The sequence below is a fragment of the Podarcis cretensis genome (genome assembly GCF_951804945.1).
Source record: "Podarcis cretensis genome assembly, chromosome: 11".
Lineage (NCBI taxonomy): Eukaryota > Metazoa > Chordata > Lepidosauria > Squamata > Lacertidae > Podarcis > Podarcis cretensis.
Window position 1 is genome coordinate 4,222,083 of NC_137180.1, and position 13,884 is coordinate 4,235,966.

The window sequence follows — 13,884 nt, forward strand, 5'->3', positions numbered from 1 at the left end:
CATAAGAACATGCCGAGCTTATTATTTGGCAACCAAACTTGAAAGGGCTAATCCCAAGGGCCACAGTCCAACACGAGTTAGGCACAATTAATGTAAGTGAAATCAGGGGGAATAAGAGCACAACTTTGTGTTATATTGTGACTAAAATGTTTTCGAAAACACATTTTCACATTTAAACAGCATAGACTTGCACTATTTAAATTATCACACAGCATCTCCCCAAAACAAGGTACAGTGTTAATATTTTCAGATTGCAAGAGCTTAGTACAAAGAAGCAGAGCTATCAGCTCCATTAGCTCAACAGGGCAGATAGTATTGTGGCAGATAGCACAGTGCAGTTGACAAAACGCCCCGTAACATAAATTCAGTACACACAAGCACCCTGTAGGTATCTACCCCAGTCCAGAGCTTCATATACCAGTGCACATACTGAGTTCTTGTGACCATTTACTTCAATAGAGAGAAGCAACTGCAAACACACAACAAAATGTATGTGCAGCACAGCTCACTCCACTAAATCTAATGGGAGTCCCTCTGCAGACAGATAATCTCCATGTGCTCATTAGCACAGCAAGTGATTGAGAAAAGTACTGCATCTATTAAACGTGTTGGTGGAGGGAACCCTGCACTGTTACCATTGTCTCATATGACCATCATCAGTTCTGAATTTACTTCTAGATCTAAGAACCTATATCACTTTGATTAATTCTATGAGTTTTCAAATCCAAGGCTAAGCAGAAAACAGGGAAAATGTTCTTCTTTCATCACAATCGGGAGATAATTCATATGACTGTTTCTGAGGTAGAAGAGTCACCACAAGGTTCATTTTCCTATTAATATCTTCATAGTAAAAGGATCTTATAAGGGAACCCCATGGCAAAATTGCACTTTAACATACCTTTCAAAATGCTTGCTTCCTACTACAAACATAGTACAAGGGCAAAAGACCAATATTCACCATCATTCTTGTACTGCATTGCATAGTCCTAATGTCTGTGAAGAATACAAGTTCATGGCATGGGAGGCATTGAAATTTCAGACTGGGAACACTCTCAGCATCTGGAAGGTAACTCAAACCTCTGCCTGTTAAACCATGGCATCTGAAGTAGAATTTCTTCTAAAGAACAATCCAATTTTCAAATTATCATTCTACAGGATGACATAAAATGTCAAGTGCTAAGTTGGGCTCCACTCTTGTATAAGAATCAGTGCTCAGCACTTTATGGGACTGGCACCACACAGGGCATGTGTTGTTCTTGGAACTTCTTCAAGCTTAGATTAAGGAAGAAACACAGGCAGCGTAAAAACTGATGTCAAACAAGGAACCTCAGATACACTTATTTCCTTCATTTCTTTCTGTTGACAGAACCTATTTCAATCCTTTTAAACAATCCAACTTATTGTGTTGGATCTGAAGGTTTTCTTCCTCTGATGGATGGAGCTTGCTCCATTAGAAGAAGACACTTTCTATTGGATTGGCAGAAGGCTCCTTCTGCTGGAGAATGCAAACCTTTGGCTCCGAAACCAGTATATATGTAAGTGGATTCCCAATGTTCAATTTCCATCACACACACTAGTGGCAGAAGTTGAAAGATAAAAGGGTTGCAGTCATGAAGATATGGGCTGATTCAATTTTCAGTGGCACCCACCAAATTCTATGGGACAAAATAAATGGTCTGCAGATACAACTGAAGGGATACAAAGCTTTACACACACTCCAAAAACATGACTCACCAAAGACAGGAAGATTTAGTGTCCCTTGCTTAACCTCTTCACTTGCTGCGACTCTTCGTATGAGGAAAATGGTTTGGAATTATTTTAAATGGTGGGGAAACCTCCCTTGCCAACAGTGATGGCTTTGATGATGGACCGCAGAAGGTCCCAGCTTCCCTCTTTCTGCCACCCATCCCCTTGCATGTTGGACAGCAGACTGGTCCCTTCCCTATAAAACAACGTATTGTTCAAGGTGAATGTGAATTCTATGTGAATGGAGATAATGGCAACCACTACCAGCCCTGCCTGTCATAATGACTACAGATGACTAATGACAAATGATGATTAGTAATACAGGATATTGATTTAATCTACTTGAAGCTATATTCTGGAGTAAGATGATAATAACTAGTGACTAAATTTATTACAAAAAGCTACTATGAACATGTTATGTCTAATAGCATCCACTTTTTGATTAAATAAGACCCACACAACTCAGCATTCTATTTTCAGTCTGGCAAATTAATTAATTTGTCACCACCATTTGAAAATAAACTAGTGTGTTTTAGAATTGCTAGGGTTTTTCTTCTCAACAGAGGGGTGATTGTCACTGTGCAGTACTTTAGTTAGCATGAAGTTTTGAATTTGGTACTTTGTTAGTGATGACAACTGGTACCGCAATCAAATTAAAAGAGAACCTTTATTTTCTTTTTGGGGCTGTTATCTTAGCATACTATCTGATGACCTCAGCATATGTTGCCTCTCTTCCTGCATCCTTTCAGTCTGGGATTTCACCGAGGTCCATACATATTCTCATTCATACAAGGAGCATCCTTTGCTTCTGCAAGCATTACCTCCTCTGGGGACTTCCTGTTTCCTTAACAACACATAAAATTAAGAAAAAAAACATTCCATCCTTGTTATTCATGGCACTGTTGTGATCAAGAATAGTCCTGCATAGTGCCTGCTATTGAGATATAGTGAAAGAAAGAAAAATACTAAGAATTTTTGGGGGAACAAAGGAATGGAATTATAGCTACCGTAATGGTGGCAAACCAAGATCAGTGAAGTCTCTGAAGCACTTGTAACTTCTAAGAAGCAATGTGTGTTTGTTCTTTCATAAAGCAAGGAAGGTAGTAATCAGAGTCTCTCCTTGCACAGAATTCTGCATGCCTAATTGAGCCCATTGGGCCTAATGCACCGGAGCCACTGGACTGGGGCATTGTTCTAGGGAAATTAACATTTCTAATGTAACTTGGCACAGATATGTTAATACAATGAAGCCAAAATGGAACAATAAATCAAACGTCCAGGATCACGGATGAGGCACACTGATGGCAAAATTCAGAACTGGGGGAAAATGCATATTGCAGGCAACACTTCTGAAGGTAATGCACAAATCTGCACGTTGCTGCCTATTTGGCAGTAGCAGCAGCCCTCCATATATATATTTATTTTACTTCAGAAAACTCTGAATGGCACTGAGTGATCAGAGAACAAAGGTTGCAATCTACCAGGAACTATTCTTGCACCAACAGGCCTCATGAAACGAAATGAGGCTGGTGCACAGGGGTCATCCTGGAGGATTGTGCTCAAATGAGAAACCCAAATTGTCCCCATCCTCGAGGCCCAGGCACACCAAACAAATGAAAATTCTCTTCTGCACTTTGCCAAGGAAGTTAGGGATTTCCTTTCACTGTCATGTCAATCCTTAGGGAAACAAAAGAAGAAGAAAACATTTAGTATGGTATATATTTATTGGTGCATATGTATTTTCCTCTAAAGAGCACAGGGCAGGATGCGTTCATAGGAGTCCCAAGTAGTCTTTGTCCTGTGGCCCAAGCCAGACACCCCAACCATTTCCTGGACTCTTTTAAAATGCTCTCCCCACCTTTCCCCACCTTCTTCAGGGATGCCCTAATCATGCCAGGAACCTCTTTTGAGTCAACTGTTCAAAAAGAACAAACATGCAATTGAACAGGAATAAAACATGCACAACACTTCAGCACTCCTAAACATGACTCAGGTAATATTGTGATGGATAGTTTTATTAAAATGGCAACACCAATGTAAATATACTTGATGAGATCATAGATACTACTTCACCAAACCTTTATTAGGCATTGTAAATAAAACATGCATATATACAATTTTAAAATATATACAAATAAAATTTTGTGATAACGAGGGTTTTCATTGGAGTTTCTTCCCGCTAAATAGTGTCATTCACCGCTATAAGGGATACTATTCATAAAAACTCAGCTACCCTTGCAGTTACTTCCAGGTCATGTCAGACAAATAGAATTTGATATTTTCATTGTGCCATGATATTAGGCTACCCAGAAAAGGGGATAGCACACGTTTGCATAGCTGGTTGTACAATGGACAGTAGAAAAGAATATGTTCTACTCTGTCTGGCACATTCAAAAAACATCCACAATGTCTATCATTTCTGGGAATGTATAAATATCTGCCCTTGACAAAAGGTGAGGGGGAAATGTTCCATTGGACTGGAATTATTAATTTTGAAATATAGGTGACCCTTTATCTGTTGGATTTAAACCATAAATCTTGGGGGAGCAAATTTTATTTACAGCTGACTCGATGTCTTGTTTTTCAATGTCCATTAATCTTGATTGAATATTATGATATATTGCTCACTTGAACTATACAAGGGTTCCAAGTCAATACCAATAGATCTGATTTTGCAATGTAAGAGTTGGAACCCTCTGAATTTATAAAAGTCCTTAAGTAAGTCAGAGAGCAGACTCGAAGGTTGGCAACAGAAATGCCAATGCATATTTTATAGTGCTGGCCCACGCCCAATATTCCATCGTGGGTATACCTAGTGCTGCACACATCGTCTCATACTTGATTGAACTTGAGAGCCTCAAGCTACGTCTCAAGAAACTTGAGTGTATCATATCTAAATCATTATTATATGCTTGTATCCATATTGGGATCCCAAAAAGTAGCTGGGATGACCCTTTAGCTTGAAAAATCTGATAGCAGCCGGTCTAAATAGGTTACCTTTCTGAAAATAAAAGTGAGTTTGACCATCCATTTTGCATGAGTCACATGTGGATGGGAAGATGTGTGTCCCAGTTTTGGGAGTCAACATGTTGGAGGGTATGGTGTTCAACTTTTTATTTTTACACATGTGGTTTGTGTGTGTGTGGTTTGGTTGTTTCTGGCTATCCCTTTTCACTTCTCCCTATGTTGCTAATGTAAAGGAGGACTTTAAAAAAGAAATAGTGTCCACTAGAGAAAAGAGAAGCAATGATAGAATGTTATGTTGAAGGTATGCAGGTACCCAGACAAGGTACTGAGCTCCTCAATTTATAGTGGGGAGAGGTTATGGCACAAGGCAGTAGAAACAAAGAAAGCAATATATAGGGGAGAGTTAGTGCCTTACTCTTCTGGTAGTCTGAAAGAGTTGTAGTCTTTATTTATGAACTACTCCTAGACGTAATGTCATCCAGGATAATCAGTGATCAACAAGAATGGCATGCCCATTCTTTTTAAATACTGTATTGGTCTGAATATAAGCTGCACCTGAATACAAGCTGCACCTTTAAAATTGGAGGAGGGGGGGAGAAAAAAAGAAAAAAACCCTGAATATAAGCAGCTCCATTCCTCACTGCTCCTGGCTGCATACCTGGGGGAGGAGAGCTGTGTTGCGTTGCCGTAGGCCTTTCCTCTTCCTGGCCTTGGGGGACAGGGCGGGGGACTACGCACAGGGCGGGCGTCGCTTTGCCGCACTCCTGGCACTGTTTGCCCCGCGCTCCTGGCTGCATACAGTAAGGTTGCAAATATAAGCCACACTTTAACTTTTCACGGTCGGAATTCACGGTCGCAATTTGGGGGGAGAGTGAGGCTTATATTCAGACCAATACAGTATTGCCTGAACTTTACAAAGATGCACAGAGAAAAAATTCATTCACACCCTCCCTACAAAAACCAGTGTCCAATTCAATCAATACAAATTTATATGCACTGTCAAAAATGAGAAGCAAGAAGAATCTATACCTTACAACCCTAAAGCAAGTTGTGCTTATGTCCCATTGAGATTAATGGGTCTTAATTAGTTACGATTCATCTGTCCTGTTGATTTCAATGGTGCTTAGTGATGACTTTCTTATACTAGGGCCCTAGACCTTTGGTTTGTTTACAGTATGACATCTTATCTACCCTACCCTACCCTACCCTATCCTATCCTATCCTATCCTATCCTATATCAATGTGGAATAAAGAACTACAACCAAGTGCAGTCTTATTGCTGATATCTACCTTGAGAAGTAAACGTTTATTCTGGAGAGCTATTTCCTGAACTAGAGAATGAAACTCAAAACATGCAAAATGCATCTGCTTTTTTGAAGAAAGCATTTGATATTCAAACCACAAATGCAGGCAAATGGGAAGAGACCTGGATGGAAAAGACTTTGGAAGGAGGACTGGGCAGACTCTAGAAAGACATCATTAAAAGTATATGAATGCTGCAAATCATTTTACTTGTGTTCTATAAGTCAATCAGATAGGTTTCATGGACTAACCTGTTTACCATTTCAACCTGATGTTTGGAGATCTTTCCCATATGTGGGCAGCACAGAATAGTGCACCACTTTAAAACGTGAATTATTTAAAAGTGTACCATTGTATTTTTTAAAAATAATGAGTTATTTTCTAGCAGCACTAGAAAAAGCTAGCTAGACAAACCATGTAAGTATATGGATTTGGAACAGACCACCTGGAGTTTACCCAGTTCTTCAGCGTCTCTTACACTGCATGATCATGAAATAAAATGGAAATATAATGCCATAATTAATTGTAAATTCTTACTCCTGCTGGACTGAAGTTATTTCTGGCTCATTTGAAAGACAGCTTGCTCTGAAGACAAGTGGAAATGAACAGTAGTAAAAAACACACACAACCCTCTTTTTAGACAGTTAGGGAAGTAATTCATTTATTTTAAATGTAAGAAATATATTGAGGCGAGGCATACAGTTTTGTGGGCCAAGTTCACTTCCTCAGATGCATGAAGTGCAAAGAATTGCCCTCCCTGCTGAACCCACAAAACTCTATGCCATAATAAACCTGATTGTCTTTAAGATGCCAGAAGACACTTTTTTGGTTGAAACAGACTAACATGGCTATCCCATTGGAATCAGCCACTTTAAAAAGTCTTAAGGGTATGCAAGGTTAAATACATTAACAACTTATTCCTATAGACAGTTGCCTGGAAGTAGTAGTAGTAGTAGTAGTAGTAGTAGTAGTAACAACAACTACTACTATTACTTATGGTTATACCCAGGTCTTTTTTCAGCTGGAACTCACTGGAATTCAGTTCGCGCCCCTCTCAGGTGGGTGCCATTGCCATTATAAGAGAACAAAGGAGGTGTTCATGGTGAGCTCTGGCACCTCTTTTTCTAAAAAAATTGCACTGGTTGATATCTTATTGTGCTTTTAATACTTCGTTGGGAGCCGCCTAGAGTGGCTAGGGCAACCAAGTCAGATGGGTATCTAATTAATAAAGTTAATAATTAATAAAGATGTGGCAAAGCAGCATCAACAATATAGGAGGTGGCTGTGTGCCACTGTAAATACATCCAACCACCATGGAGCCAGCTTTGTTGATGTAATGCAGGAAACTTCATATGTAATAATCATGAATGGTGCTGGGGTTACTGGGGTTACATTGTATAAACAGGATTGCAGATTGGCTTCGCTCCAGTTCTAAGCACCATTCAAAGTGACTACAAGCTTTAGAACTTAGCGGTAGAGCTCAAAATTGTGTAATAAAGTAATCTTCTGGCCGCTTATGCTTTTGGAAAGGTAGACTTTGATCCGCACAGCTTCTGTAACAGCATCATTAGTTACCCTCAAAGAAACAAAGGCTTCTAAAGCTCATGCAATAGTTGTGACAGCCAAAGCATAGCCAAACCACTTCTTCTAACATAAGAGTTGTCAGGGTTGTTACCAGCATCAAATCTAATGATCTGTGGCTTTGTGACAAGAAATACTATGCTATATTCTCTTAACCACAAGATGGCTACCTATGACAAACGACAGACCTGGAGGTCAGGGAGAACGTACTCTTTAGATAATTCCCAATGATCTTCAGCTGGCTCAGTCTGATTTAGAGTTTGTGAACAGGATCAACTGGTTTCCTACAAAGTATTTATTTTCAAGCAATTTGCCAGATATTATATTAGAGGCCTGCATAGCTAAGTAAACAAGTATAAACATGTGTGTGTGTGTGTGTGTGTGTGTGTTTCACAAAGGTCAACAAGGAATCCAAGTAAAAATAACAGTTTATTTAAGGAATATTTTCCAAGCTATCAGCACAGCAAATCTGATTAAGAGGTATGTTTCACTCAAATCAATGGGACCTATTTTTATCAAGTATTTCTCCAATCTGGTACTCTCCAGGTGTTTGGGGTGAGAACTCCTATCAGCCCCAGCCAGCCTGGCCAGTGGTTAGGGATGATGGAAGTTATAGTCCCAAGCATCTGGAGGGCATTGGGTTGGAGAAAGCTGGCTTAGGATATGAAGTGTGGCTGTGATTTTTGAATGAGCTTAGTGATAAGTGCATAGAGGTCAATGGTACACACCAACCTTGGAATAAATCCCATTGAACTCAATGGGATTATTACTGAGTAGGCATGTACAAAATAGCACTGTTTCCTTGAAATAGATATAATGCCACTGATTACCAGAATGCTGTCTTACTTTGCTGATGCTTCCCTCAGCTCTTCATCCAGTCTGCATGAGTAAAAGGTACAGATGTTTCCAGGGCAGGGGGCAGCAGGGGGAGGAGAAGAAGAAGTGAGCAGAGCATAAGACAGAAGCAGGCCAAAAGCAGAGCAAAGATCAAGCAAGGTACATGCTTTTTTAAAATTCAGCCCCAATGTTATAGATCTTCAGTTCCCTATGCTGTCATTGACCTATCAGTTTCATGTTTCATATATTTAGTTACTCTGGAAGTGGGCACATAAAGGTAGCAGAGCATGGGTGTCTGTGGCATGCATTGCTGTACAAAGATGGCAACAGTGCTGTAACTAACGAGATTTAAGTTAGCAGCTGCAGGCAAAGTCACCTATTTTTCCAGTTTAGCATTCTTTAGTTATAAACAAGGCTGAACTCAATGGAACTCATCAACAGAGTTCCATTATACAGAGCTATGGGAGTTCTTTTGTGCCTGTAATAAGTCAGCCCATCGCACTTCCTCACAGTCAGAAACATCAACACAAGCTGCAGCAGAGCAAGAGTGTTACCTTACTCTTCTCTGAAAGGACCTGTCTTCTTCATACCTTTCAAGATAAAAGTGGGTGAAGGACAAAAACATAGGTCAAATGATATGCAATTGCCACCTTTATGCCAAGTATTTCACCTCTATAGTTAAATGAACAAGGAATCTATTATTAATACATCAGCTAGTTTAAATGTAGAGTTATGGGAGATAACCTGCTGTAGGAAGGAAATGGCATGGAATACCTTCTTTTCCCCACAACAGGTTTGCAAACCAAAGAGAGAATCCCAAGATACCATTAATGTTCCAATAATGATTTTGTGTCTTTGAAAATCTCTTCTGGATTATAACTTCAGGCAGCAGTAGAAAAAATGCTTCTTGGACCAACAGGGAAGCAGAAGCTGGGTTTTGTACCTGCTGCCAATGTGAGTGCAGATGGTATCAAAATGTGGACTTGCATCCACACGGTTATGCTCATTTGGACCAGAGCTGGAGGCTCTGCGTGTTCACATCCAGAGCCACTATGCACACAGACATGGGTATGTTATTCCAGCTTTTTGGAGCGAGAACAACAAGTTATGATTATTTCAACACCTGATATGGTTGTCCAAGGATTTGTCAAACAGAGGAAATGCTACACTTCCAGAATCTTTATCTGTTCAGAAATAAGGCACCAGATGTAGATATTTTACTGTATAACAGTGGGTCCATATGCCTTTCTACCTTGGTTCCACCTCCCTTTTAATGCCTATGGGATGGCACCTCAGGAGAGCCCAGTTTTCATTGTTTACATTAATGATCTTTAGATGAAATGTAAACATGTCCATGTATCATCAGATCATGTTTCCTTGGGCTTTACCCAACATCTTTTATTATGATGTTCTAAACCTTAATCAGGAGATTTCAACTCTTTAGTATCTGCAGTGTTGGGTACATTTTAAATATATATCGTCTGTTTAAAAACCTGACATCTTAGTTGCCTGTCAGGTGACAGGGAAAGGAGAAGGGAGGCTGATTGCAACATGCCAAATCTAGGTCTTCCGCATGGTACAACATAGCTATTATTTATAAAGAAGAGGACTTTTCAATGAGAGAAATAGGTACAGTAGGAAAAGAAACAAAGAAACCAAAGAGATAAGAACCTTGGAAGTATTATGATTTTAAATTTCCTCAGATTAGCAATTTGCTATTTTCCAAATTTTCAGTCTGATTTATCTATTAATGGAACACCCTAATTTGTGACATTCATGCTATCTCTGGTTATCATCCCCTTTTGACTTTATTATTTCCCAACAATTAGCAAGATAATATTTTCAGAACAGAACTTCCTTATTTTCCACCATATTTCTCAGGACTTATATTCAAAATCTGAAGTCTCCACATATTTCAAGCTAATTAGGAGCTCTCCTAGCTTCATTTATTAAAAAAAATGTCAAAAGAGACAATATATATACACAAATGTTATTATGTAAATGCAAAGCATGATTATTATTAGTAGTAATAATCCTGAGACACAGAATGCGGGAGTGACAGAGAGTGAAAAATGGTTGCTTGCCTAAGGCCTCCTAATTAATTATATGGCAGGGGTGAGATCTAAATCAGGGACTTCCATCTTCACAGCCCAGTGTCTTAGCTTCTGTGCAAAATGAGTTCTAATAAAATAATGCAAGAGGTGGTGCCCCCATTTGCACACAATTTTAATCTACAACAAAGTTCATTTACCCTGTTCATATCTTCATGCTTTAGAGCTAACTACATGTTACACTGATCACACTTGCGGGGAAACACACTCATAAACTGACCACATGTATTTTAGAGAAAAAGCCGTTGTGGAGCTGCCAATCTGGACTGAGCCCCTGAGCCTGACTGCACCTTTGGATCAGAATGGGGAGCGTGTTGCAGACTAGGCACCCATGGAGGTGTGGCAGGCGGGGGGAGGGGGGGAGAGAGTCCATGGCAGAGGAACCATCTCTGAACCCTTTGGGTCTTCCACCAGCAAGGGCAGACAAACAGGGAAAGCTTTATTTCCCCCTCTGTTGTTTTGAACAAACCCCCTTCCATTGGTTTTAGCGGGAGGGAAAATAACTATGGCAGCAGCTCCAGGGCTTGTGTAGTTTGTCTCACTTGCATGGGTTTGTGTGTGGGAGTATGTCAGGGCAATAGGGAGGGCCTTGGGTCTTTGGTCCACGTCTTCCTCACCTACCTTTTCCCAGCCAATTCCACCAGTGATGGTGGTTGATCTTTCTGCTGCTGTAACAAAGACGTCTCTGTGGATCCACCTCCTTCTCCAGCCTACCTTCCTGGGAGCATAAGATTGCTCCCTAAAATAGCAATTATTTAGTTTCATAAAGGTAACATTTCTAATTATTATTCTCTTATTGTTTTTCACTTACTTGACAATACTTTCAGGGATATTTACATATTCCATTGGAATTAGTTCACTGAGCTCTGCCAAAGTGCTCACATATTTTATCTTACTGCTGAATTTTGAGCTGAAAACACAAAAGTACCATTAATTAATTAATTAAATAAGATACATTCACAAATATGCAAGATACCGAGTGCCATGATAGTTTTCCATGTTCAATAACAAAAAGCTGAATCAATCACCTTTAAGTTTCACATGTGAACACTCCTTCACTGTATCTTCAGTATATACTTAGTGTTTTTACAGGAGCATCATGGAGATTAGGAGCCCATACATGAGCATTGCAATGTGGATTGACATTGCTACCCTCATTTTGTAGAAGGGGAAGGATGAGGTTAAATGGTAATGATTCACCTGAGGGGTGGGGAGCCTTTTTGGCCTAGGAACACCCGCCTGTAAAAGTTGACCCACAAGGGTGGAGGGAGGGTTCTGCTTTGCCAGCACATTCCCCACAGGGAACACACTGCAGGATTTAGCCCTATGCTCATCAGCTGATGAGTGGGAGATTAAATTGTGATGCTTTGGCTATGCACCAGTTTCCTGTTAGTGACTGCTGGATGCACCTAATGCAGAACAGAACCCCATCAGCTGATGTCTCCAGCTGGCCTTAGTTTTGGAGGGAATGACCTCTCAGGCCAAACTGGACACCCTGCCTTAAATCAACTACTAATCTCATTGCTGAGATAACATTAGGATAAGGACTCCTTGGCTCACAGCTCACACTTTTTACCAGCATACCATCAGCTTTCACACAGTAACAGTTTCCCTTGGAGGTATTTTGAATAAACCATTTGATGGCTTCCCTCATAACATTTTTCTTGTCAACTTCTCTTCTTCTGTTAACTCTAGAAGGACCTCTGACCAGGCCCCATCTCAGCACTTGTAAGAGTTTGGAACTATTACCTTATAAAAGGCCGTGTCACTGCTAAAATTGTTCTGATAAACCAAGAGGGGTGAACAATGATGAAGGATTTCAAGTTCTTCCTTAACCTGTGTTTGAAAAGAAACACATTTAAGCCTTCAAAGCAATATATATTGCCCAAGAAAAATCTTGGTCATGTGCATCTTCTGTCCTAGTCAGGATTCATGCACTTTTGGCATGCCACACCAAATGCCCTTTTTCTCTAGAGTTTGGTGGGAGGTGTGAAACTAGCTCCTGCATAGAAATGGGGAGAGGGCTTTCAAATAATAGGTATGGCAAGCCAGACACAATAGATAGAAAGCAAGCCATGAGCTACAGACCGCCTGTCAATCATCTGGTAACATCTTTTCATCCATCCCAGTCCTGGCATCTTTCTCCTTGGTGTGGCTCCATTCAAGTAAACAATCATATAGTCTTCAGCAACCATGAGCTCCAAGGTACTTATTACATATCTGAAAGGAAACAGAGAGAGAAAATGAGTGAGGAGAGGGGAACAATGAATAATTTGTTTAAAACCTATTCTTTGCTCTTCAAAAGAGTACAATCTTGTGATATAAGCAACGGCTAAAGTTTTCATAAATTTCACTATTAACTAATAGGGCTCCTGTAGTCAGTGGCAGACTTGGGCTGGATCTACATTTGTCTTCTAAACATTTTTTAAACTAACGTTCTATAGTGCTTAACAGCAGTTTCCCATTGCCAGTGGCTTCATCTGCTGTCACATTTTAATAATGCATTTTTAATGTAATAAACAAGTGTAGATCTGCCCTTGGGCTTTCATATTTCAGCAGCGCCCCCCCCACTTCCATTCTAAATCATTGTTGCAGCGCCCCCTGCAGCCCACATTCAGGTCAGTGTCCAGTGTGGGCGAACTGGTCATGCTACCCTAAATCCGCCTCTGCAGTATCATATGTACCAATCCAACCTCATATGTGCTACATTTATATGCTAAATAATTACACATGTGGCACACATCAAAATTGGCACAGATACCCTCTAGGTGTATGGGATATTTAACCAAGAGGGCCATACGAATGTTATTTTTTAGAACAGTGGGAGCTCAAACAAACAGCAGGGAAATGTCTACACCTGCTTCCATTGCGAGGAAAGTCAGAAAATAAGTGTAGAAACCCCAGGACACAATGAGTGGCAGGGCTTTAGTCTGGAAATTCAACAAGAAGACTTGCCTCATGCTTAATCCATGATATGGTCAACATTTCAGCACTGGCCGGTTAAATGGAGATCAAGGAAGCCATTCCTTATCTGAACCAGAGAATGGCTGAATTCATACTTAAGAGTAGATGACATAGGAGTCACTTTGCCATAGCTCCTCCACTTATGATAAGTTGGGTGCAGGAAGGAATTTTAGTGAGTGGGACTGAGGTGCATGGGGGGGGGCAATCTCATAAGCCCCATTTCCAATTTAGCTAACATGCCTCTTCTGATATGATTCTCCTCATTCGTCCTTTCCTCTACTATCCAAGTGGAATAGGAAAAAGTCACGAGAAGCAGCCGCCATGTCAATATATGGGATTAAGTGCCAGGGTCAAAGGCTGGAAGATGGCATTCACT

At 40.3% G+C, this 13,884-nt stretch overlaps 1 protein-coding gene across 9 annotated transcripts in view; it reads right to left on the reverse strand.

Moving 5' to 3' along the window:
* Nucleotides 1–3,163: 3,163 nt before the first annotated feature.
* The window catches only part of PRUNE2 (prune homolog 2 with BCH domain), a 135,444-nt gene continuing 124,723 nt past the window's right edge, over nt 3,164–13,884 (reverse strand). For 2 of the 9 annotated variants that reach the window (XM_079995968.1, XM_079995967.1), the window contains exons 14-20: nt 12,633–12,764; nt 12,294–12,380; nt 11,356–11,454; nt 8,988–9,023; nt 8,443–8,475; nt 6,553–6,600; nt 3,164–3,423 (exon numbers count right to left, since the gene is read on the reverse strand). In XM_079995968.1, coding sequence (XP_079852094.1) covers nt 3,393–3,423; nt 6,553–6,600; nt 8,443–8,475; nt 8,988–9,023; nt 11,356–11,454; nt 12,294–12,380; nt 12,633–12,764 — 466 coding nt within the window. In that variant the 3' untranslated portion in view covers nt 3,164–3,392. Of the gene's footprint in view, nt 3,424–6,552; nt 6,601–8,426; nt 8,476–8,987; nt 9,024–11,355; nt 11,455–12,293; nt 12,381–12,632; nt 12,765–13,884 lie in introns of all 9 variants that reach the window. The other 7 variants (XR_013843752.1, XR_013843751.1, XM_079995970.1 and 4 more) reach the window with 7 other exon arrangements.